This window comes from Harmonia axyridis, chromosome 2 (genome assembly GCF_914767665.1).
Source record: "Harmonia axyridis chromosome 2, icHarAxyr1.1, whole genome shotgun sequence".
In the NCBI taxonomy this organism is placed as follows: Eukaryota; Metazoa; Arthropoda; class Insecta; order Coleoptera; family Coccinellidae; genus Harmonia; species Harmonia axyridis.
The window spans coordinates 5,884,050-5,912,031 of NC_059502.1; the positions used below are offsets into that span (position 1 = coordinate 5,884,050).

A 27,982-nucleotide genomic window follows, 5' to 3' on the forward strand; every position below is an offset into this window, starting at 1 on the left:
TTTAACGGCAGTCTATAGTTACTCTAGATATCAAGGTTGCTACTAAAAAAAGTGTTATGGCACTGATGGTGGTGCTATCTGTGTGCTAGGTTGGGTGTGAATGGATAGGTTCTGAAAGAATAACAAAAATTCGAATTTTTTTTTTATTTCTTGAAACCTATAAACATTTATTATTAATTGACCTTTGCATTTTAAAATATATTACATTATTCACATTTAAAATTCATTTTTTGTAACGATTATCACAAAATATTCATCGATGACGATGCACTTGGCCACCTATTGAATACTGATACCAATAATCCCGTATCTTCCTGATGAAATACTCGAAATCCCTGACTGCCAATCCAGTAAATGGGAAATTGATCCCTGACCAGAGACTGGCACTAGAAATGGGTAGTCAATCATCAGCCTCCATGCCAATCAGTTCGGCTTGTAGTCGACCCTTATATTTGCAGCAGATTGTCATGAAGAAGATTCGTAGAGCTAGACGAAATTGTGGACTAAGCATAATTAGTAACATCGACTTCCAGAAGCAGTTCATGAAACCGATCCATATAACACCGAAATGAAGGTATTGAACCTGGAACAATAAGAAATTCGGTTACAAATCATACTAACGCAACAACTCTATTAGGCCAGTTGAAAAGTCCCCGGTCTGATGCACAGATGGCGGTGCTAGTATTAAATCCATATGATTTTTAGTTAGTAGCAATCTTCAAACGATACGAGTCAAAATTTGACAGCAGTCCGACCATTAGTTTGTGAGATATTTCGTTATGAGTGTAGCTACTTTTGTTATTTGAAAAAGATGAAAAAATAAGAGTTTCGTGTGCTGATAAAATATTGCTTTTTGAAGGGAAAAAATACAGTTGAAGCAAAATCTTGGCTGGATGAAAAGTTTCCGGGGTCTGTACCAGGAAAATCAACCATCATTGATTGGTAGGCTAAGTTTAAACGTGGTGAAATGAGCACCGAAGACGGCGAACGCAGTGGACGCCCAAAAGAGTCTGTCACCGATGAAAAAATCAAAAAAGTTCACAAAATAATTTGAAGTTGATCGAGATAGCAGACATTATGAAGATATCATCTGAACGTGTACATCATGTAATTCACGAATATTTGCACATGAGAAAGCTGAGTGCGAAATGGGTGCCGCGCGAGCTCACAATCGATCAAAAGCAACAACGTGTTAATGATTCTGAGCATTGTTTGAAGCTGGATGAAACATGGCTCCATCATTTTACTCCGGAGTCCAATCGACAGTCAGCTGAGTGGACTGCACACGATGAACTGAATCCAAAGCGAGGAAAACACAACAGTCAGCTGGCAAGGTTATTGTATCAGTATTCTGGGATGCGCAAGGTATAATATTCATTGATTACCTCCGAATTGGCCAGACCATAAACAGCGATTATTATATAGCGTTATTGGATCGTTTGAAGGATGAAATCGTTAAAAAACGGCCCCATTTGAAGGAAAAAGGTGCTGTTTCATCAAGACAATGCGCCGTGTCACAAATCAATGAAAACAATGGCAAAAATTCATGAATTGGGCTTCGAATTGCTTCTGCATCCACCGTATTCGCCAGATCTGGCCCCCAGCAACTTTTTCCTATTCTCAGACCTCAAAAGGATTGTCGCTTGAAAGAAATTTAGTGCCAATGAAGAAGTAATCGCCGAAGCTCAGGCCTATTTTGAAGCGAAAGACAAATCGTACTACAAAAATGGTATCGAAAAGTTGGAAGATCGTTATATTCGCTGTATTGCCCTCGAAGGCAACTATGTTGAATAATAAAAGCGAATTTTGCCAAAAAAATGTATTTTACTATGGTAGACCGGGGATTTTTCAATTGGCCTACGTTAGATCGTTGTAGAAACGGCGTTGAAAGTAGATCAAGTAACGAGATTGGTAAGGACATCTTACCGATCGAAAACAATAGTTTAGAAGAGAATCGCAGCGACGACTCCAATTATTATTGTCTGAGATCGGTAGTCTTAACGTTCGAGATACTTAGAAATTTAGTCATTCTCACTTACCGTTCGCTGAACGATAAGTTCCGACTGCTTACTAGTAGGTAATGTAAAATTTACCTCAATTAGCCAGTGTTGGCGAAACAATACGCTCTATTAGTGATGACGTCACACACCGCCATTTTAGTTCTCCTGTCACTGTTCGGAATCCAAACAAACAAATTGTCATTCAAATTAGTACGTTGTCGTTGAAGAAATTGGCTTATTTTAATAAATAAGATTATTTAAGGAACGATTTTACTATTAATTGATAGACAGAAGGAACAAGATTAATGCCAGTAAGTTCGACCTTATGTTCAACTAATAAACACGGCTTTTTACAAAATCTGGGGAATGATACATGATTCAAACTTACTGGTATTAACCTCGTTCCTTCTGTTTATCAATTAATACTGGAATCGTTCCTCAAATACCCTTATTTATGAAAATAAGCCAATTCCTTCAAAGACACCGTACTAATTTGAATGACAATTTATTTGTTTGGATTCCGAACACTGACAGGAGAACCAAAAATGGCGGTGTGTGACGTCACACTAATAGAACGTATTGTTGTTGATATTAAGATTTGTGTAAATTCATTTTGTTTCATTTAAATTCATTATTTTTAATATAAAAACTTTAAAATGCTCTTTTCATCTTAAATCACGAAAGAAACTCACCTGAATCCTCAGTCCAGTGAAGTACTCGTAAAATTTAACACTTATATACGGAGTCCAGGACAACCAGAACGCTACTATTAGCGAAAACGACATCATATGACTAGGATTCGACAAATTTTCCGACAGGGCAGTGGCGTACTCCTTGTCGTGGAAGGGAAAGCCGCTCCTGATCTTCCTTAGCATATTGAAAATGTACGTGTACGTATAAACTATGGTTATCAAGCTAGGACCTAATACGAGAATGGATAAAGTGACGGAGTAGGCTGCCATACTGCCCCAGTCCAGCATGCACACAAAAGCGTCTTTATCGAAGAGTGGCTTGGTGAAGCCTAGGAGAGGGGGACAGCAGAGCATCGCTGCTGAAATCCATGTGAAGGCCATCCAGCATTGGCATCTAGTTTTGGTTTGCAGGGTTTCGTAGCGCAGGGGTTTCCGAACTGCCAGATATCTGCAGTGCAAAACATTGATTAGTAGATAGATAGTTTCGTTATTCGGTAGTTTTAGACCTGGTATTTTCACCTCTGGTTAACTGAATTTATCTGACGGTGTGAACTTAGCTGCTAGAATGCGGAATTCTCAATTTCGGTTATAATTTCAAATGAGGGAGTGAATAAATTGGACAATATTTTTCAATCTATCGTATAGCTTCATTGAATTTATCTGACGGTGTGAACTTAGTTGCTAGAATGCGGAATTCTCAGTTTCGGTTATAATTTCAAATGAGGGAGTGAATAAATTGGACAATATTTTTCAATCTATCATATAGCTTGATTGAGATTTTAAAAGAGATGACATACTTACAGATAAGTTAACTGGAGGTGAAAATAATGACCTTTTTGGTATTTTTTTACCTGTCTACGCTGATCCACATGAAAGTGTAAACTACAACGGACCATAAGGTCACTTCTAGGTAGCCGACTATTCTGCATAAGTAGTCCCCGTATATCCAGTCTCTGACTACTGCAGGATATATGGATAGGGGAATCACAAAAACGCCGAATAACAGATCAGCAACAGCAAGGCTTAGGAGGTAGCAGTTTATTACTTCTGAGGGACCTGAAAAAGTTAAATATGAGTCGTGGAATCTTAATTTGGGTAACTCTGTTTTTCTCTGATAATCGTCAATTTAGTGTGTGAATATTTAGAATTCAAAATTGGTAATTTATTAGTAGTTGCAAAATGGCGAATGCTATGGTATTTAGATTAAATCAGTTTTAGAATTCAATAGAAACATTACTTATTAACCATTATCTTATTAATATATCATTTTAATTCACAATGGTCAACAGCCAGCAACCCAAAAAGTTTTTATTAAGTACAATTTTAGTGATCGTTACAAAATGGCGAATGCGACAGGTTTTAATTTTCTGCTTTAATATAAAGAAATCTGCGACTGAGGCTCATCGAATGCCCTCAAATACCTATGGTGAGGCCGCTATTAGTGAAAGAACGTGTCGAGGTGATTTTGACGTCGAAGACCAGCATGGCAGTGAAAGAGAGGTTTTCGAAGATGCAGAATTGGAGGCGTTACTTAATCAAGACTCGTGTCAAACGCAACAAGAATTGGAAGGATCATTAGGAGTGACGCAACAAGCCATTTCAAATTGCCTGAAAGTCATGGGAATGATTCAGGAAAAAGGAAATTGGGTGCCGTACGAGTTGAAGCCGAGAGATATTGAACGGCGTTTGTTTGCTTGGGAACATCTGCTTGCGAGGCAAAGACGAAAGGGATTTCTGCATCGCATTGTGACTGGAGACGAAAAATGGGTTAATTACGATAACCCCAAGTGTAGAAAATCATGGGGATATCCCGGCAATGGTTCCACGTCGACGGCCAAACCGAATATTCACGGTTCCAAGGTCATGTTCAGGATTTGGTGGGACCAGCTCAGCGGAGTATATTATGAATGCTTACAACCGACTGAAACAATCACAGGCGATCGTTATCGAACGTAATTAATGCGTTTGAGCCGAGCATTGAAAGACAAACATCCGCAATACAACGAGGGACATGATAAAATGATTTAACAGCATAACAATGTTCGACCCCATGTTGGGAAAGTGGTCAAGACATATTTGGAAACGTTGGAAATGCGAAGTCCTACCCTACCCGCCGTATTCTCCAGACGTTACTCCCTCGGACTATCATTTGTTTCGATCAATGGCACTCAGCCAGGCTGACCAGCACTTCCGGTCTTATAAAGAAGTAAAAAATTGGTTCGATTCGTGGATCGCTTCAAAAAATGACTAGTTTTTTCAACGCTGGATTCGTACGCTGCCTGAAAGATGATAGAAAGTAGAGGCCAACGATGGACAATACTTTGAATTATAAATGTATAACCAGTTTTTTGCAAAGCCTCGAACGGCGGAAACAAAGTTGTATGCCTATGTAACAATTTCTGAATATTATTGAAGAGCACATCTTTGGATAATTAAATGATATAATCTACTGAATACAAATGATATGTATAAGAAAAGCAAAAATATAGCCATTTTGAACTGTATCACAATAAAAGAATTAAAATGAAATGGGTAAAACACTCTTTTAATCGATTATTTTCAAGAATCAGAAGAGCCGTTCAGCACCCAATTCTCCTGTCACCCCAATCTCATTCATCCACCCAAAAAAACCCTCCTTTCATCGCTGCAAACGACGCAAAACGAACAGACCAAAATCACCATCACGAACAAAAGTAATGCAGCGAGTTCAAAACGATCATTTGCCTAGATGTCGCTGTTAACCTCGCCAACTCTGATCTAACGCCTTGCCAGCGTCTACTCCGATCCAGACTCTCTATCGCGAATCCTGGAACTGCATCCAGTTCCCACTAAATTCGTACCATTAATCTGATATGTCATCTCCGTTTTCCACCGATGCCAGATGCAAAAAGAACAGAGCGGTCTCGTGTTAATCAAAACTTCAACGGAATTTTCGCCGGCAAATATCGATTTGGCGTTCTATGGGAGAAACGGTCATATTTCAATTTCAAAAACGTGCCAATGGCACCTCGCGTTAGTCCCAGGCTGGCTAGAGGGCGGGACTGCGGTTCTGGAAGCTGGAAACGGAGGTAGATGAAGCGGAAAGATTGTTTGAACGATAGTACGCTGGGTAGAAAGTAATGAGACTGGATTTCAGCGCGATGGATAAATACGCTCTATTAGTGTGACGTCACACACCGCCATTTTTGGTTCTCCTGTCAGTGTTCGGAATCCAAACAAATAAATTGTCATTCAAATTAGTATGGTGTCGTTGAAGGAATTGGCTTATTTTCATATCTAAGAGTATTTGAGGAACGATTTCAGTATTAATTGCTAGACAGAAGGAACGAGGTTAATACCAGTAAGTTTGAATCCTGTATCATTCCTCAGATTTTGAAAAAAGCCGTGTTTATTAGTTGAACTTCAAGTTCGAACTTACTGGCATTAATCTTGTGCCTTCTGTCTATCAATTAATAGTAAAATCGTTCCTTGAATAATCTTATTCATCAAAATAAGACAATTTCTTCAACGTCAACTTACTAATTTGAATGACAATTTGTTTGTTTGGATTCCGAACACTGACAGGAGAAACTAAAATGGCGGTGTGTGACGTCATCACTAATAGAGCGTATCGCTTCCAAAGGTAGATGAGGATTTGTGGATATGATTCGTGAGCTTTCGGGCGAACGTTTCGTCTTGCGCCAATTGCGCTCTTGGACCTTGTATGTTTGCCGAAAAAGTACCGGGAGTAAAACAAAAACGCGCATAGCTTTTATTGGACACTTTGAATGCCTTTATCATCACAAAGTGAAATTTTAGAGTGCAATAATATTGTTTCTTCATTTATTACACAGGGTGGTCCAGATTTTGGTACAATAACTTTGGCGTCGGATAGAACAACTCTTTTCATGAAAAAAGTTCATATAAACATGTACCCTAACAAGTTTCGTTTTCGAGATACTAAGTGTTAAAGTTTAAAAAAAAAATCAGTTTTCTACATATAACTCTAGTATTATTACATTCATTCTTTTAATCTTTAGGTATTGAAATTAAGAAAATGTAATGTTTTGAATAAGATGAGTGTCTCCTGCCAAAATTGTCCAGTGGCGTAGATATAAGGGTGCGTTGTTCCTTTTTCTATTGAAAATCTACACCACTGTTTTTTCTTCGAGAAAATTATTTCAATTCTGAGACCAACAGAGCTTCGCTAAAAAAAAAACGTTTCTTGAACATTTATCAGACACTCAAATAATAATTATGAAATATTCACAAACATTTTTTTTGTTCGAGTATCTGACAAATGTTCTTTCTGAAATGTTAAACTAAATGCCATCTGAAAAATTATAATAAACTACGTCAATTTTTGTACTCTCTTGTATCTCGAAAATGGTACATGAAAAAAGACCTTTTTTAGAAGAGCTCTGTTTATTTCAGAAATAAAATAATTTTATCGAAAAAAAGACAGTGTTGTAGATTTTTAATAGAAAAAGGATCATCTCACCCTAATATCTACGCCACTGGATAATTTTGGCAGGAGACACATATCTAATTCGATACATCAATTATTTTATAAAAAATAAATACTTATGAATCGTGAATACACAACAATGAATATTTTAAAAACAACAACAAATTTTTTTTTCCGTAACTATTCAACTTTAGAATCAAGCTTGATCCAAATACCATAAACCACGGCATTCGCCATTTTGAACCCTTTGTTTTAATTTAACTAATAATTCTCGAACACTTGTTGAAATACGAATTTTCGAATTTTTATAGGTGACGAATGTAATTATTATCTTTGGGTTATAATAACTCAAAGAAAAAAAATCTATTCACTCCTAGAATCAAGCTAAATCGATAAACCATAAAGATATGCAATGCATTCGCCATTTTGCAACCATCTCGTGGTTTTTCCATAGAAATTATATAATGGCAACACTGTGTATTTTTTGACATTTGTTATGTCATTTGTGTTCAGTAGGTTATGATATTCAAGGAAAGATACACGCTTCAACAATTGATTATCTCTACCCATAATTAAACATGTAAAGCATACCATTCACGACAAGGCTCCATGAGATGCATAATTACCGTTCATATCATACAATTTCGAATTGTTTGCTCTTCCGTTCACAGGTTATAACCTGTAATCCGATAGGGTACTGAACCCCACGAAATCGCATAATATCCACCGAGTGAATACATTCTTAATTCCTAGTAATCCTATACGTTAAATGACCCTCGGAATCGATTCACATCGTCGGGTATATCCGAACATCTATGTTCGACATTATGCGGAGGTCACGAGTTATTACCATCATCTGAAGTTCGGTGGAAGAAAGTCCATAGAGAATTCAGGAGGCGCGAAAGGCATCGAAGCCGGATGAAGACATAACAAATCTATTCGTAGAATTCAGCTCACATCCCCGGTTGCCAATACCGGGAACTGCTCGTCGATTATGCAGGAACCCCTTCGAAATTTATGACTGCGCCAGGTGATTCGAAGAAATTTGACAGCTTAATGTGCTAGGATTGAGTGTTAGGGATCGATGTGTATGTCATGTCTGCAGTGAATTGGAGATTGAATCGAAGATCGCAGCGCTGTAGTGGTCGGTAGCGGTACTAAATGAAAGAAGATCGTTGTTTTGGTTATGGATCATATGATTTAGGAGAGTTCTTTATCTTACTTTTCAATTATTCTTTCGTTAATAAGATTTTCATTCCGGAACTTGAATCAAAAAGTTCTAAGAGAGCAATTATGTCAATATTTCATGGAAATTCTTGAAATCGAGATTATAGAAGAGTCATAGAATAATAGTTATATGAATTTATGGAAAATCTATGAATGTATGGAAAATCTATGATTTCATTTCAAAATGTGTGAACTTGAAGAAAGAACTATGATTTTACACAAAAAAGTACGAGTTTCATCTGAAAGTTGCATATCTATTTCGAAATGAGTTCAAACGACGATCTGCCATCTGATATAGAGAACGAAGCGTTCAATATTATTTCGGGTTTTGTGAAGGATAAATCATAAAAGAATTACCAAGGTCTATTTGATTGGTACGAAAAATGATGCATTGAAGAAAAAATCCTTAACATATCCAGCAAGAAAGTATTAATACTTATTGGAGGCTGCAAACGAAAGATTTCTCTACAAAGGTGAATTGTGAATATTTTTTTGACAACAAATATTTGATGCAATGATTATTTTAGGTTATTTCGATCATTGGTCCAGCGAGAGCATATCAATGGAAATAAATCATAAATCTAATGGCAGAAAATGTGAGTATTCTTCAGAATCATAATCCTAACTAGCAAGACAAAGTTGTGCATAGAATATTTTGTAACATCAGAAAATATTGAAGATTACATAAAAATGTTAGATAATACTGAAATCTCCGAGGTCAGCTACAGCATTATATCCAAATTTATTTCAGATTAACTCAATCGAAATACAATCACTAGTGACAAAATTCCACTGTAATAACCAATCGGATCAAAGTGTACTCTGTCGTTATAACCTATTTTCATATCGAAATTTCTTCCCTTGGAAATTCACTCTAGCAAGTAGAACTGTGCGTGATATAATTTTCATATTTCCTGTCATACAAAGGGAGTGTAACATATATATGGTTAACTGGGAAAACATGGCACATTCAATTCCAGAGCTCTTTCATGAGTAATCGTAAATGGAGGTCGGCCTTTGATGTAAATATGAAGCGCTCATATTAACGAGAATATTTTACGTGTTTTAAATGGTAAATATGCATAGCTAATTGGTCGTTCACCGACATCAGCGAAAATCGGTTCGGGTTTATTCACTTGATGATGGTTCAGGAAATATTGAAGATATCAATTTTTCCTTTAATGTTTTTCTGTGTTAGCCCCAAATTTGGAATTTCTGGAACGTGGTTCCAAGAGATTGCATAGAAAATACTGTGAGAATTATATCTATGGTCAGAATGCCTGTGGATGCTTCTTTACAGGGTGTTTCAAAAAAGGTGACCCCGTCTCTAGGATAGTTAGAAAACGGAATATAATAATAATAAACTAGTAAACAGTTTTCGTAACGCCAGCTATATTCAAGATGACGTTGAAAAAAAAAACACATTTTTTAAGATTTTGCCGAAACTGCTGGCAACGTTGTAATGAAATTTTATACGATTATATTTTGGAAGCTGATACGATTATATTTTGGAAGCTGATGATAAATTCCATGAATTTATTTTTATATTTGACTGTCATAGAGGGCATTAGTGGCATGGTTTGCACCTCAAAGTAATAAACATAGATAGAGGGAGCATATGTCATTTTCAGTAAGCAAATTTTGTCCCCAACATGAACTATCTAATTTGACATGAAGCGCGCGGAAATAAAACATATCTGTGATACGATATTTCACCCAATTCGCGAGTTTCTCCACAAAGAACGCACTTCTCATTTCGCATAGTGAATCAACGTTTCATATTTACTCAAAATATATTGAAATAAATACCTAAATATATCAGAAATTCAGAAAACAAACTTCAAGCGCGCCAAACGACGTGAAACAACCGATGACACTAGGAGAGCAAAAGTTGCCAAACCTCGGATTCAGCAGGTAGATAAAGAAAATAATAAATATTCTGCCTATTATAAATTCCACAATTAGGAAAAATATCAGATTCCAAATATTCAAATTTGCATATTTCATCGAGAATCACTTAAATAAATATATTTCATTCAATATAATATACATTCATAATGATATAGTAAAATTGTGGATTTGAAAATATATCACAATCCGACAACGTAATCTAACCATGTTGGGGACATGTAAAAATTGCGTATACTTCCTCTATCTATGTTTATTACTCTATGCTTTGCACCAATTAGTATTTATTAATCAAAATTTCAAGTGAACTTCAATTTCAGCAATGATTAAAAATTGAGCTTGTTGAATCATCAGGAAAAATAGAATACGAAAGTAACTACCGAAGACAGTTTTCCCAGTAAAAATTGATGGAATTCCTGATAAATGATTCAATGACCACGTCGCTAACAAATACCAATCGATTTCAAATCGTTTTCAATATAGAATTCATGTTAGGTGTGATTATTGTAATGCTGCATTCATATTTCAACGATTACTTAGACACGTTACTTGTTAAGAATCTATTGTTCCTCCCAGAAGCTCCAATTTCATTTTTTCTACCTGTTTAATGAAAACTAATTGAACAAAATTAGCCTATCGAAGTTCCCATCGACATAAAAACGTGACAAATCAATTAGCGAAGTCTTTCTGTTTCTCAAGCCTGCCAACAGAATTAAGTTTTCCTTTACAGGTCCCTTTTTTGCGTCAGACGGTTGATTGGGGGAAGAAAATACTAATTACTACGAAAATCGATGACGTGATTACTTAATTGGTTCGTTTTCTGAGCAACCAAAATACCAATATTGCAGGAAGGTTGGCAGATCTACTTTCTATATTCTACATCTAGATTTTAATGAGGTGCAGATCGGTAATTGTGTTTTGTATAATGGAAAATTGAAATGGAAAATATTTTATTTCTGAAACGACGAAATAGTTCTATGTTCCATGAAATTCTATCAAACTTAAATCATCTTCCGAAAAAAAAAACAAAAAATTAAAAAATCTGTTGTCACTGAAATATTAAGTTTTTTTCTATGGTTCTGTAAATGCTATTGAGACTAAATTGTCATTGTTCAGGAAGGTTGATACAGTGTTTAAAGCTCAAATATATTTCCACTTTTAACTTTTGAGAAAATAACTTATGTTCATAGAAAAAAATAATCTTCAGAACGACTCAGCATCATCTGTCAAAGTTCGTCATAGAACTTGTAGAACGTCTTTATATACAAAAGGCACTTTTCTCTTTTCCAACATATTTATTCAACTCCAATAAGCAACATTTCCTGAAAATAGCTTGCGTTATAGTGAACAGCATGAGATGTACATTTAAATATTCACGATGCCCGGTATACAAGAACATCGAATTTTTTATTTACATTCAGAATACCACGAGCTCAGTTCGTAGCTACGATAATAAACTGAGGGATGTAGAAAATTTTATTAGTTTCATGCGTGCTTGCAGGTTCTCAGTGTTTAAAAATTTTTATATGAATACTAACTTACCGCATTTTCCTCCATTCAATTCGAAATGGCATTTATATAATTTCATCTTCTATGGTTGTTCATAAATTATGTTATGTTATTCACTTGAATGACTTGTTAATATTGGTTTAGCCTTTAAAATGTGCTGATCAAAAAAAAAGTGAATCATATGTAGCTTCTGCACTTTTTTCTCCAACCATTCAAAATATTTATAATAATTAGAAAAAAAATAAGATTTAAGACAATAAGAAATCAAATAATTCATTTCCAGAATTATTCATATTAATTCGCTTCACCTCTAATAGAGAAGATTATTAGGGTTCTCATTACAAAAACGATTGAGCTCATTCTAACTCGAGTGTAGATTAAAAATTCAATGACTGAGGCCATTAAGGCCACAGAGTAATAGGGAAGCTTCCCATGAGAACCTCTTTAGTCATTACTCGATTATCTACCTCTTTTCTTTAGCATTTATGCTAGTTCTCTACTTTTTAAGGGCAAAATAGTGATATCAAGTTTCAAGAATCTTTTCTTCCAAGTAACTGCTTGTTGAAAATAGAGTAAAAATTGTTGAATATATTTTTTATGGAACAAATTCTAAGGAAATTTGAGAATATGCCCCAAATATGAAAGTCAAACAACATTTTAATTCAGTATTTTGAAATTGAAGTAGCATAAGTGTTTCCTATGTGATAAAGCTGCCAATTTGCAAATGGGTCTTGAAAGACAAGTCTTCTTAAATTCTTATTAAATATCTCAGTTCAACAATTTCAAAACATTTCCATGATGAAATTGCATAACCTAGTGAACATATGTAAATTATATAAGGAATTTCGACATTTAATGAAGTATGTTGCTGCATTCATCTCTGTCGATAGGGGGAGGAACAAAAATAGGGGGGAATCAAAGGAAGGGGGAGAAAATAATAAAAAAAGGAAATAATAAATAGGAGAATATGTGTGTATAACTATAAGCTAGTGAAATGAAAATATATGTATATGTATATTCATGTACATTTGTTGATTTTGAAACTGTTTAGATGTAATGATTGTTACTGTCAGGCACAAACCATTGGTTTAATTGACAGTATTTCTTGAAAATTATTGTACTGAATTTGGTAAAATAAATAACAAAATAACATTATAACCATTGTAAATTTTATAATTTCTATTGGAAAACCCTTCAGATGCTGTTCATTAAATTCGAAGGACCATAAGTGTCACCCATGTGACTATGCTGCAAATATTAAACATTCGCCGAAACTCACCTTTATAATTGATAATTGTCATCACTACCAGCACATTTAGGATAATAATCGAAGCGGCCATGACAAAAATGATGGCTGCTTGTGTCAGACTCTCGAGTGACACAACAATTTCAGTTTCGTTTCTGTTGTCAGTCAAAACCAACATGGTGGCCGTGTCCTTGAGACGGAACATACCCCTGCCGGGTCCTGACAGAGGCTGCAGATCAGAGGATGATCTCGGTCTTTGAGGTCCCTGCAACAACATTTTGAGGGAGGTGTAGATCGTTATTTGAGACACTGCTGATTGCCATTGGTTGGTGTTTGATGTTGAACCTTATCGCTGTGATAAGGCTGATGGTATTGCTCGGTGGAATTTCTGAAAAAAAGATATCTTTCATATTTTTTCAAGAAAAAAGAAGAAGAAACATTTCAGAGATGGCGAGTGAATAGCTTTTGAGCGTCATTCATGAGCCAAATGAACCGTTTTAGACCACAAAACATGCAGTTTGCCAAAACGAAGATGAGCAGCGATATACCGGTTTCGCTATTTTTAGACCTCATCAGTACCGCATACCCTCAGAGTAATGAACATAGATAGAGGGAGCATATGTCATTTTCAGTAAGCAAATTTCGTCCCCAACAAGAACTATCAAATTTGACAAGAAGCGCGCGGAAATGAAAACATATCAGTGATACGATATTTCACTCAAATCGCGAGTTTCTCCACAAAGAATGCACTTCTTATGTCCCAAAGTTGATCAACGTTTCATATTAACTCAAAATATATTGAAATAAATACCTAAATATATCAGAAATTCAGAAAACAAGCTTCAAGCCCCCCCAACGAAGTGAAACAACCGATGACATTAGGAGAGCAAAAGCTGCCAAACCTTGGAGTTCAGCAGGTAAATACAGAAAATAATTAATATTCTGCTTATTATAAATTCGACAATTAGGAAAAATATCGGATTTCAAAAATTCAAATTTGCATATTTAATCGGGAATCGCCCAAATAAATATATTTCATTCAATATAATATACATCCATAACGATATAGTAAAATTGTGGATTTGTAAATATATCACAATCCGACAACGTCATCTAACCATGTTGAGGGGCTGTAAAAATTGCTTATACTTCCTCTATCTATGTTTATTACTCTATGTATCAACACAAAATTCTGCAAGAAGTTTGAAGAGCTTAAAATTTCTTCAACCATATTCGAACTTATTTAAAACATGGGCGAATAATATTCATTTCTAGATTTAGGGTAAGTTTTCAAAAACAAACGAGTTTCAAGAAATAATGAAACGTTGTGTCCAATACTTAGTGTTTTCGAAATGTGAACCAAATGTCAATGATCCGATTAGATTAGATCGATTGAATGCATTTCAGAAAGATATAAACACTGACCTGAGCCTATTAAGCAAACGTAACATGATATCAATGTGCCTAATACATAACAATTCAATTAGCTATTTCTGTGATCAACCTTTTCAATAAAGAATGTGAATAACTGGAGAATACCAATCGCCATATAATGTAATTTTCATATTTCCAAGGAAACCAGAAACGAAAATGAAAAGAAAAAATGTGTTTTCACAATGTTATATACTAACCTCGTTCCTTCTGTCTATCAATTAATACTGAAATCTTTCCTCAAATACACTTATGAAGGGTGTTTTTTTAGAGCTATAGAACTTCAAATTGCAATAAAACAACGATGGATTATTCGATTGACATGGATTTTATTTATCCGCAAGATAATATTGTGGCATTACATTCTAAATATATGATTTCTGGCATATGACCGCCACGGCTGGCTCGGATGTAGTCCAATCTGGACGTCCAATTTTCGATGACTTTTTCCAACTTTTGTGGCCGTATATCGGCAATAACACGGCGAATCTTGTCTTTCAAATGGTCAAGGGTTTGTGGCTTATCCTCATAGACCAATGACTTTACATAGTCCCACAGAAAGTAGTCTAGCGGTGTTAAATCACAAGATCATGGAGGCCAATTCACAGGTCCAAAACGTGAAATTAGGCGGTCACCAAACGTGTCTTTCAATAAATCGATTGTGGCACGAGCTGTCTGACATGTTGCGCCGTTTTGTTGGAACCACATCTCCTGGACATCATGGTTGTTCAATTCAGGAATGAAAAAGTTAGTAATCATGGCTCTATACCGATCACCATTGACGGTAACGTTCTGGCCATCATCGTTTTTGAAGAAGTACGGACCAATGATTCCACCAGCCCATAAAGCGCACCAAACAGTCAGTTTTTCTGGATGTAACGGTGTTTCGACATACACTTGAGGATTAGCTTCACTCCAAATGCGGCAGTTTTGTTTGCTGACGTAGCCATTCAACCAGAAGTGCGCTTCATCGCTAATTGACGAAGTGTGCGATACGTATTCCGCACAGAACCATTATTTTCGAAATAAAATTGCACTATTTACAAGCGTTGTTCAGGCGTGAGTCTATTCATGATGAATTGCCAAACCAAACTGAGAATATATCACTTAACATCTGTTAAATCGGTCGCCATATTGAACAGTTATGCCAACTTAAAGTTATATACCTCGAAAAAAACACCCTATATATGAAAATAAGCCAATTCCTTCAACGACACCGTACTAATTTGAATGACAATTTATTTGTTTGGATTCTGAACACTGACAGGAGAACCAAAAATGGCGGTGTGTGACGTCACACTATAATAGAGCGTATTCTCCATTTCAAAAACCTTACTAAGACCCGAAGTGCCTAAAAGAGAAATCTAATGATTAATCTATTTATTTTTTATATAATTAAAAATATCCTAGATTAATAACAATCGTAAAAATAAATATTTTGGATCTTTGTGCAATGCCAGCCATCCAAAGCATCTGTCGGCAACTATAAAGAACCAAAAAAAAAATCAATACCCCACCCCAAACCATTACCATATTCAAGGACACTACCAAGCTAGTAAGATCCTCCAAATTTTATACAGCATCTTGTGAACATGAATAGATTTTATGATGAGGGACGTCATTCGCTGCACATAATCTCTCTGATCCTAGCCGCCTTGTAGATGGAAATGCATAACGAGGGGATTATCAGGAAAATTGAGTTTTTCTAAGTTTAGTCGTTCCTCGACTGTTCCTAAGCTATCTCCGTAACAGCTAAAAAAGTTGAAAATTTAGGTTATGGATTATGAGGCGTTGTGAGGAAACGAAAGAAATTATGCATGAGCTTTTTACCATAAGTTCGAGTCCTTGGTTATGTGAAAAATGTTTCTTCTAGGTGAAGCATTTTCGTGATCTACATAGTCGCAACAATCAATAAAATGGTACAATAGTACCACGAAGGAATTTTTATTTTTTTTTAATTTTCTAAGGGAAAATTTTACAAACATTTTTCGACATAAAATTTCTCAGGTGAGATCAAAATTCGGCTAATCAGGGATCGACATTTCTGGCATCGCTCACCAATTTTGTGTAGACCTCACAGTTTTGAGGAAATTCGAATTCGAAATTTGGGAAAAAATTGAATTTCCATCCAAAAATCGTTATATCTCCTGAATAATTCGTCACAGACCCCTCAAATAAAAACGTTTTCTGATCGGGTTCTGATCTGAAACATAGTGAGGTTTCAAGGGCGTAGCTTACGTCCAGGAGAAGTTGCAGCTTCGGGAATTTCATTCATTTTTTTTTTTTCAAAAATTTCAGATTTTGACATATAATTTCTGAAATAATGTACTAATCGCCAGCCTGCAAGCATTTTCGTGGTGTACAGGGTGGGCAAATTTCGATGTTTTAGCACTACAACTTTTAAACCAGAGGAGAGAAATAATCAGATTAACGGAAGGACACTTCTCTTTTTATAGAAAGCTCAATTTTTCTGTGCTCGTCAACAGTTGAAACCATAGAAATATTGAGAATCTTAGCTAAAAAAAGGTTTTTGTTCATTTTCTATTATTTATATTGATACAAACCATACGATGTTATATATTTTTGAAATCAGGAAAAATTAAGCTTTCAAAAAATGGCACAGAAATCTAGTGTTCCCATTTGAAAAAAAAAATTTTTGGGTCATACCATTTGAAAAGACGAGCACACCACTGGATTCTACGGAAAAAAGTGCCTGTATGATGTTTTTATTTCAGAGCTCTATCATCAGTATTAACGGAGATAAAAATGTTTTTCGATATCGCCATTTTTTCCAATTTTCGCTTATAACTCGAAAACAAAAGAAGCTGGTCAAAAATTAATACTACCCTTATTAGTTTCTCAGAAAAAGAGACCGAGAAGGGGTATCAGATTTTGTCTATCACCTCTGGTTCAAAAATTGTAGTGCTGAAACATCGAAATTTGCCCACCCTGTACATAGTCGACTCAATCAATAAAATGATACAACTCTACCATGAAGGAACTTTTATTTTCTTTCCATTTTCTAAGGGTTAGGTATGGAAAATTTCACGATTTTTCGACAAAAAGTTTTCCAGGTGAGATCGAAATTCGGCTTTTAGAGATCAATTCTGGCACCGCTCACTGATTTTCCATAGACCTCACAGTTTTGAGGAAATTTGAACTTGAAATTTGGGAAAAAATTGGATTTGCCTCGAAAAATCGTTATATCTCCTGAATTATTCGTCGCAGACTCCTCAAATAAAAACGGTTTTGAACATCAAGTTGCCATCTAAGACATACTGAGGTTTCAAGGACGTAGCTTACGTCCAGGAGAAGTTGCAGCCTCAGGAATTTCATCCATTTTTTTTCGAAAATTTCAGATTTTTACTTATAATTTCTGAAATAATGTATGTACTTATCCTCATCAGCATAAGTGAAATGGTCTTCGGTTTGGAATATTGTTTTGACTTCTAAAGTCCTCTATTCCTGCAGTCTGTCAGTCGAACTCTTAATTTCATTTCGTAATGTTGATTTGCTATGAAGTACAAATGTATCTACTTGGCCATTTGTAGACATTGACTGTTTCCCAGAAATTCCAGATATTTGCCTGGGTTTTCTAAATACGGTACCATACTCGTCATATATCAAATATTCTAGAAAATAAAGCTTTAACCATTTCTTTACTCAAGTCGAGTTACAATAGTTTTCAAAATGCTGATCATGAATCGCAGTCTAGTTTCAACAGTAACTAGTGTTGCATCTTCGTCCGTAACTTATGATTGGTTTATTGCTTTCTGGGACGTTTCAAATGACGTTTGCGCTTTTATTGTCTAATATGCAATTTTAATATTGAATACCGCAGATCCGCATTGAAAATCCCGCAATTTCGGTAAACTTTTTGGAGTTTGTTTAAATACCAAAAATTCATCTTCAATTTGGCGTAAAATCAATTGAAATCGATGAAAAGTTCCCAAAGTTCATGGACAACGAACTTCACCAAAATTTTGGTCGAGGTGGTCGAGTTTTTTTGCCGGTGAATGTAAAGGGTGTTTTTTTTTAGAGCTATGGAACTTTAAATTGCAATAAAACAACGATGGATTATTCGATTGACATGAATTTTATTTATCCGCAAGATAATCTTGTAGACTTTACATTTTGAATATGATTTCTGGCATATAACCGCCACGGCTAGCTCGGATGTAGTCCAATCTGGACGTCCAATTTTCGATGACTTTTTCCAACATTTGTGGCCGTATATCGGCAATAACACGGCGAATGTTGTCTTCCAAATGGTCAAGGGTTTATGGCTTATCCGCATAGACCAATGTCTTTACATAGCCCCACAGAAAGTAGTCTAGCGGTGTTAAATCACAAGATCTTGGAGGCCAATTCACAGGTCCAAAACGTGAAATTAGGCGGTCACCGAATGTGACCGCACAGAACCATTATTTTCGAAATAAAATTGCACTATTTGCAAGCGTTGTTCAGGCGTGAGTCTATTCACGATGAATTTCCAAACCAAACTGAGGATAAATCACTTGACAGCTGTTAAATCGGTCGCCATCTTGAACAGTAATGCAAACTTAAAGTTATATACCTCGAAAAAAAACACCCGTTATAATATGAATAGAATTCAAGTTTCAGATTTTTCTGCAAATCTTCTCATTTTGGTATAAAAACACAGTTGTGAAATTCGTTAAAAATAAAGAAAATGTTTAATACGTTCTTCTAGGAATTCAGATTTCCCTAAGTTGAATTATTTCCTGGAAAGATCCTGTTGCTTCAGAATAACGAGCATCTCCTAATAAACATCTCAGATATCATCTCAGAAGTAGATCTGAACGTATAAGCGAGCATATTCAAGTGGTTCGAAGAAACAGAAATCCGCCTTCAATTTAATAATTCAAGAAGTGATGCCAGAGCGTCTATTATTCGAGAATCATCGACATGGAGGATGCTTCAGTGAAGTGCCCATTTCGCTTTCGTTCCTGAATATAACTGTAAACTGTGATTGGAAGTTTGTCAGCAGTTTCAAAGCGATTTCGGCTCCAACAAAAGACAAAATAATTTTTTTTTATCATTCTATATTCAACAGTCAGATAAGAAGAATGTTCTTTTGTTTTTTTTGTTTTTGTGTTTTTTTTCGAGGTATATAACTTTAAGTTGTCATTACTGTTCAAGATGGCGACCGATTTAACAGCTGTCAAGTGATTTATTTTCAGTTTGGTTTGGCAATTCATCATAAATAGACTCTCGCCTGCACAACGCTTGCAAATAGTGCAATTTCATTTCGAAAATAATGGTTCTGTGTGGAATACGTATCGCGCACTACGTCCATTTTAGCGATGAAGCGTACTTCTGGTTGAATGGCTACGTCAACAAACAAAACTGCCGCATTTGGAGTGAAGCTAATCCTCAAGTGTATGTCGAAACACCGTTACATCCAGAAAAACTGACTGTTTGGTGTGCTTTATGGGCGGTGGAATCATTGGTCCGTACTTCTTCAAAAACGATGATGGCCAGAACGTTACAGTCAATGGTGATCGGTATAGAGCCATGATTACTAACTTTTTCATTCCTGAATTGAACAACCATGATGTCCAGGAGCTGTGGTTCCAACAAGACAGCGCAACATGTCACACAGCTCGTGCCACAATCGATTTATTGAAAGACACGTTTGGTGACCGCCTAATTTCACGTTTTGGACCTGTGAATTGGCTTCCAAGATCTTGTGATTTAACACCGCTAGACTACTTTCTGTGGGGTTATGTAGAGTCATTGGTCTATGCGGATAAGCCACAAACCCTTGTCCATTTGGAAGACAACATTCGCCGTGTTATTTCCGATAGACGGCCACAAATGTTGGAAAAAGTCATCGAAAATTGGAAAGTCATCCAGATTGGACTACATCCGAGCCAGCCGTGGCGATCATATACCAGAAATTATATTTAAAATGTAATGCCACAAGATTATCTTGCGGATAAATTAATTTCATGTCAATCGAATAATCCATCGTTGTTTTATTGCAATTTAAAGTGCTATAGCTCTTTATGTAAACGATAAGGTATGCTCCAATGCTCCACAATCGATTCAAGCCTCAAAGATGAAATTCGTGATATTTTTCCATCCTCAATTCGTAAGTTAATAAAAATCCATCGCTCTTGAAAATTGCTCGTTTTTGTTCGAATCAAAATGAAACCTCTTATTGGAAAACTTTCACGGTAATACGTTACAAACATTACTTCTGGATTTTTATTCAAATTGTACCAACGTGTCAACAGTAATAAAATGACATTCGTTTATGAAATCATAAATTTCGGTTCTTATGTCCCATAGAAAATGGGAAAACTACATTGGAATTCGTTAAATGCACGAAACTTCTTCACTGCACTTCTGAACACAACCATAAAATTTTATGTATCAAACTTCGCTCACAACTTTCATAGAAAATTTCAGTCGTAAAATGTAGTTCCAATGTGATCGAATAACTCGAGCGTAGCTATATTATGTGTTTTCGCACAGTAGTTGATTTTTATTGTTGTTTTCGCGAGGTCATTCGGAATTTTGCTACCTGGGTATGAGATCAGTCAGTAGAAATTGTTTTATCTCATCCATGTGATGTTTCCGCTTCGCCAACATTTGAACGCTTGTTTTTGGAACATATCGCTTTATCATTTCATTACAGTGTCTGTGATTTTCGAATTTTGATCCGGGAAGGGTCTAAAACGATAAAATTTCCACGTTAAAATCAATCAACGAAGATATGAAGTTGCTGGTGATTGATCAGTTTGATTTCTTGTGTTATTCAAATTCGAAATTCAATTTATTCAATTCGAATACACATCTCCAAAGAACAAAGATGTACGATATGAACGAATGGTTTTTATAACTTTTCAAACATTTTACATGAGGATAGGAGTCAGTTGTAGAGTATCCACCAGAAAAAATTATATAAAATCAAAATAAATAATATATTAAGACTTCAAAACTGTAGAAAAATATTACATTTGGTTTCACAAACATTGCACATTAGACATGGCAGCAAAATCTCTTATAGTTGTCTTTAAAATAATCCTCTGCCTACAGTAGTAGTAGGCCTTCATTTTGAGTCTAGATTTAAGTTCTTTTCTAAGTTTCCTCCTATCCAATTCCTTTTATTTAATTGGCAGCTCATTGAACACTTTTATAGTCAGATAGTTCACATTTATCTGTGAGACTTCTATTCGATGATATTGAATTAAAAAGTAGTTTCTGTTTCGAGTATCATATATGTAGTTGAAGTTATTTTCTAGTAATATCTTCTTATTGTCATAAATGTAAAATACGATGTTGAGTATAACAGAGTACATTTTTTTTTAATAATTCTTTACAGCTTGTTTCTGATTTATGAATATCCTTTTACTTTCGGAGGTATTTCCCCATATAAGGATTGCAAAATTTAGGATACTATGAAAATAGCTGAAGTAAGTCATCTTAACTGTACTTCTAAAGCCTTAAAACAAAGAAACGATAACTTGAGTTTTCGTCAACCTACGAGCTACAACAATATTCTCAGTTGTTCTTGAGCGATGCACACGGTTCCGATTCTTCACATCACTAACTTGTCCCAACCGCTCGAATTTTTCCACAAGTTTTGCTATTGCCGGCCAATAAGCTTCACAAAGGCCCAGAAGCGTTTTAGTTTAACAATTTCAATGCGTTGTTTAAGCGTGTATCGCTCCATTTTTAGTAATGATGTAGTTTTACTTGTAAAATGTCAAAAGATGACAGCTTCAAAAGTGACAGCTGTCCAGATAGCGTTCTATTCAAAATGAAACCCTTTATTTTCGAGAAAAGCTTCTTAATCTGAACTACATATCTAGACATTCAAAAAAACTAAAAATGACAAATCCAGTAAATACATTGGACGTTTTCATGCATTCAAACTTGTTTAGGAGACTTTTCAGTACAACTAAAGTTCGACGAACAACAAACAGTTTTGGTATCTCTGCTCGTCTCTTTCATTCTCCATAGGTATTCACGTTGTTTTGAACGCGGAAAATGGAAAATATAAAACCCAATTTTCCAGTCGGTCGACTCGATTCATCAGCAGAATTCTGAACCATCTCTAGTTTGCCTGAACAATGCCTGGGCATTAAATAAGTTGAAAGGATTATTTCCTTATTTAAGCAGTAGGTAGACTGATCAGTGGAGTAAGCTTTTTTTTTGGGGGGATAGAATTTAGGTTAAAATTAATTTTTGAACGGATTTGGAAGAAAAACACAAACCGACTTGAAATTGTATCTTTCTACGTTTTGGATGGTTTAAGATACCAAAACCGAAGGTTTTGAACAATCATTTGGTGTTCAAGGTGTCCCTAAGTTGCAAAAAAATATAAAAAAATTAAGTTTCTCAATATTGAGAAACCTCCAGGCTTTGTTTGAATTCATAATTTTCCATCCAAGATCTAAGACACATGAGGCATCTTATAGATTTGTCGCCTAACCTATTGTGGGTTTTTGTAACTGTAAGAGCAGCTCTGGAAAATTGTCTTTCAACAGGAGCGTTGATAAAAAATCTTTGGCCAAGTTTGGAAAGAAATTTCTGAAACTCCCAAAATCTACCAATAGATTTCATAGAAATGGGAGAAAACTACTTATAAAGTCACACTGGCGAATGCTTCAGTCTCTCGGCGCTCGAGGAATCCTCTTATTTAGTCTAAGCGCGCACGAGATTGCAGAAATAAAGCGTGTTTTTTTTAGAGCTATAGAACTTTAAATTGCAATAAAACAACGATGGATTATTCGATTGACGTGAATTTTATTTATCCGCAAGATAATCTTGTGGCATTACATTTTAAATATGATTTCTGGCATATGACCGCCACGGCCGTCTCGGATGTAGTCCAATCTGGACGTCCAATTTTCGATTACTTTTTCCAACATTTGTGGCCGTATATCGGCAATAACACGGCGAATGCTGTCTTCCAAATGGTCAAGGGTTTGTCGCCAATGACTTTACATAGCCCCACAGAAAGTAGTCTAGCGGTGTTAAATCACAAGATCTTGGAGGCCAATTCAAAGGTCCAAAACGTGAAATTAGGCGGTCACCAAACGTGTCTTTCAATAAATCGATTGTGGTACGAGCTGTGTGACATGTTGCGCCGTCTTGTTGGAACCACAGCTTCTAGACATCATGGTTGTTCAATTCAGGAATGAAAAAGTTAGTAATCATGGCTCTATACCGATCACCATTGACTGTAACGTTCTGGCTATCATCGTTTTTGAAGAAATACGGACCAATGATTCCACCAGCCCAGAGAGCGTACCAAACAGTCAGTTTTTCTGGATGCAACGGTGTTTCGACATGCACTTGAGGATTAGCTTCACTCCAAATGCGTCAGTTTTGTTTGTTGACTTAGCCATTCAACCAGAAGTGCGCTTCATCGCTAAACAAAATAAAATGGACGTAGTGCGCGATACGTATTCCGCACAGAACCATTATTTTCGAAATAAAATTGCACTATTTACAAGCGTTGTTCAGGCGTGAGTCTATACATAATGAATTGCCAAACCAAACTGAGAATAAATCACTTGACAGCTGTTAAATCGGTCGCCATCTTGAACAGTAATACCAACTTAAAGTTATATACCTCAAAAAAAAACACCCGTTATAAACAAACGCTTTATTTTTGAGATAGAAACTGTTGAAATTTTATTTTCTTCTCAAGTTTGCTGAATGATATTCCAATTTCAATTGCTAATCTACAGTATATTTCCTCCAGAACTTTTTTTTTGTGGACCTCTGATGGTAGTTTGAAAACGCAAAAAGAAACTTTGATCTAGTACTGCACTTTTTGATTTCATAAATTTGTCGTGTCTGCCACCAATTTCTAGAACGAAATTTCGAACGATTCTCTAGAACTCCTCTGGAAAATCCAAATTATCATAAAAATCTAGTTAGTAAGTTGTGATAAATGAAGTATTTAATAGTTTTGGAGTCTATTTTCCCGATATGTAGCAATGATTCATAAAGATTCGATAAAATCATAAAATTACTACAAAAAAAGTAGGACTGCAAGAAACACCCTTTATCTCGAAAACAAGTCGTTGCAGGCCCATGTTTATACGATTTTTTTTGAATCAACCAATAAATCTCTCGTTTTAGTTTGTACCTAAATAGGTTCAAATAATCTAAGGAACGAAATACTGACTGACATGTTATATCTTTCATCCTTCCAGTATTCCCAGTATATTTTTTAATAATGCCTTCTGAACGTTCCAACGATAAGAGTGTTATTAACTGCCCATATTTCGACGTCATAAAGTGTATGTACATATCATTAAATGCGCAAACCACTTAGGTTAAAGGAGCTATACAAATGGCCCATAATGGAAAAAGTGCTTCTGTGGTCAGTTTGTCTGCCGTGTAAAATGAAAAGCAAACCCCTACTATGGTCGTTAAACTTTGTTCTTTAAAATTAACGCCAACACTAATAAAACTCTGGAATGGTCATTTTTTACTGGTTGAGATATAATTCAATCCTTTCCTTTATGTGCTGTGTCAGTGCTATATGTCATACATGGAAGCCACATAAAAAGGACAATATAGTGTTATGAGAAAATTTCGCTGAATGTCCCAGTAAATTTATTTTTCTAGTATTCATTAAATGGAACAGAGTGCTATGGTTCTTTCCAAATGTATATTATTATAATTGTGATTTACTTTAATATCAGAATAACCGATGAAGAAGTTGTGATAATATTCTATTCTTACTGATCGATCGGTGGATAACTTTTGGAAATTTTGGGCTAGGAGAATGATTTAATTTTTGATGGAATCTACAGTATTCAGCGCATTAGTTTAAATTATTCTGGATTCTACAGCCTGGTCCGAAAGTGGTGAAACACTATACCACCCTGTTTTTCAAATGAGAATGTCCCATTTTTATATCATACATGCTTATAATCTCCATGAAATTCTGATTTGCAAGTACTACACTTTATCTGTGGTACTTTTTGATGCAGGTCACATTTATCGACGAATTTCATTGAAATTTAAACGATGAATTTCATTAAAGTTTAAACTAAAGATCATAACTTGAAAATTAGGACAGATAATAATGTGCATTACAAGCTCGTGCAAATTTTGTGTTGATAGGTTAAGCGGAACCATAGAAAATCCAAGATTAATCTCGGAAGAAAATTACCCAATATTTCTGGAACTAAAGAATTTTTTTAGTTCTTGAATTTAAATAAAAATTTCAAGCTAAAATGCAGAATTTCGTGTAGATGGCGTCATCAGAACCACAGAAAATTCAAACATTAGATAAAAAAACTGACATTTAATTAACAACAGATCCCAATGAGATTTTGCGAGTAAATATAATGAAACAATTCAAACCTGTCTACCTATCCTTGTGTAACGTCATCAGAATCATAGAAAAATTGATAAGTATATCGAATATTTCTGTGATCATTTTATAGAACTTTGAATTGATTTTTACAGTGCTATTGACTTAATAGTTGTGTAGTTGAGTAGATAACAGATGAATTATTTTTTCTTTAATCTAATTAATCAAATACTATTCATCACAATTTGGATATTTTTATCCAAATTTATACAGGATTAGAACTAATTAGAAGGCCACCACAGAAGTATATCGAAAACTGTTAGAGATAAAGGGTGGCTTAAATTACAAAAAAGTTGCGTTATTTAGGAATGAGTGTGTTGGTGTGAACAGATCTGAAATATATCCATTGGTTCCCGAGATATCTCGAAAAAACTGTAAATTGAGATTTTCTTTTTTTTTTTGTATTATTCATTTGTTTGTGGAGATCTTCACGAACTTTGGTTTATAGCCATTATCCAATTCAGAGATACTTATGGTGTCTTCGGATTTTTTCTGTTTTCCATATTGTTTCAGAGACGCGATAGTGATGATTTCATATAATAACGTGATAGTGATGATTTCACATAATAACTCTTCAAATTTGCGTATCTAGACTCGATATTTTTGTAGAGTGTGATACATTGTTGAATTCGTAATTTTTTTCTTTATCACCTCATAAGGAGAACTAATATGGAGTCCAAGAAAAAAATTGACTATCCCGTATCAGAAACAATGGGAAACAATAAAATCTAAAGACACCATTAGAATCTCTATATAGGATAATGACTACAAACCGAATTTCGTGAAGTTATCTCCAGAAACGAATGAGTTATACAGAAAAAAGAAAATCTCGATTTTCAGATTATTCGAGATATCTCAGGAACCATTGGAGATATTTTGGATCTTTTAACACCAACACACTTATCCCTAAATAACGCAACTTTTTTGTAATTTAAGCCAGCCTGTATCTCTCATGGTTTTCGATATCCCTGTAGTGCTCCTCTAAATAGTTCTAAACCTGTATATCGAAAGTGAATGTTTCACAAAATAATTTAATAATTTGATATTCATACTATTTTTACAACATCAATATTCAACAGAATAGAATTTTCTTCTGTCGAGAAAAAAATGTAAATACCAATGAAAAGAACTATACATATAATCTGAAATTAAAAACTTTCAATGCAAAATATTTCGCTTCCATAATTTTAATTCCAATATATTATTATGATTTATCGAAAGGGGAAAATCGAACCTTCCAAAAATGCATATATTATTTACTTTTCCATTTCCCAAAAAAAAATTGTTTCAATAAATCACTAAACTAAATTGTACGAAAGAAGCTTATCATTTGGAGAATTACATACATATAGATACGACCGAGCAGAAATATACCAATTCGTTGTAAAAAAAAAGTTTCTAAGATTCGTGAAAACACTACATACATACAAATTTCAAAAGCTCCTTAACTTCGCCTCAGTGGTTTTCTCATTCATAAAATTCAAACTTTATACTTGATAAAGATTATTCTTCAATTTTCCTTATTTTTTTTTTTGGACTTCTAGGCGAATAACTACGTATATATTGAAAGTGAATGTTTCACACAACTTCCTAACAACTCAACATCCATACATCCCTAATTTTTCTTTGCCCAAAAACCAACCACACAGCATCCTACACACTTACATCGTCAAATCGTCATCCCATCGCCGCTCATCCAAAACCCATCAGCATCGGAAGACACTTTCACCACCGCCGGCTCTACCAATGTCCAAATACCCGTCAAGAAACTCACCACAACTCAGCCAGGCACCCTTCCGGGGGCACAAAAAACCCTACAAACCCCTGATTAATTGATGACCATCGATTCTTCCGCGTCCGTATATATCACGTCTCTTTTTGGGCCTCTGTACTAAGTGGCGTCCGTATATCATCTCGGGGTGGCCAAGAACTGAGCCGTGAAGCGGTCCGAAGTCGGGCTGCTGAGCGTGCTGAGGGCCCGGCGAGGAGTCGATAGCGCGCGTCGGACGCCCGGGTGCGCATGCGCGCCACTCGGGAAATGGCACGGAACAGAGGTGGTTTCGGAGGCGATTTCCCCGTTTCTTTCGGGACGATCAGCTCGATACGTAAACGATCGGTGGGTTTGCGTGGAAGCGGAGCTGAGGGGTGTAC

General features: G+C 35.5%; 1 protein-coding gene across 1 annotated transcript; it reads right to left on the reverse strand.

The window, feature by feature from the left end:
• Positions 1-136: 136 nt before the first annotated feature.
• LOC123674257 (G-protein coupled receptor 52-like) lies at positions 137-27,843 on the reverse strand. The gene is made up of 5 exons (XM_045609217.1): positions 27,497-27,843; positions 13,063-13,417; positions 3,544-3,748; positions 2,693-3,140; positions 137-583 (listed from the first exon to the last, which is right to left on the reverse strand). The coding sequence occupies exons 2-5, from the start codon at positions 13,304-13,306 to the stop codon at positions 401-403; spliced, it is 1,080 nt and encodes a 359-aa protein (XP_045465173.1). The 5' UTR covers positions 13,307-13,417; positions 27,497-27,843; the 3' UTR covers positions 137-400.
• Between the last annotated feature and the right edge of the window lie 139 nt (positions 27,844-27,982).

Excerpts from the sequence above, each read along its gene's own strand:
- LOC123674257 (XM_045609217.1), bottom strand. The coding sequence starts at position 13,306 with ATGTTGTTGCAGGGACCTCAAAGACCGAGATCATCCTCTGATCTGCAG. Across the intron at positions 3,749-13,062 it reads GACAATTATCAATTATAAAG|GTCCCTCAGAAGTAATAAAC; the intron begins GTGAGTTTCGGC and ends TAACTTTTTCAG. Across the intron at positions 584-2,692 it reads TCACTGGACTGAGGATTCAG|GTTCAATACCTTCATTTCGG; the intron begins GTGAGTTTCTTT and ends TTATTGTTCCAG.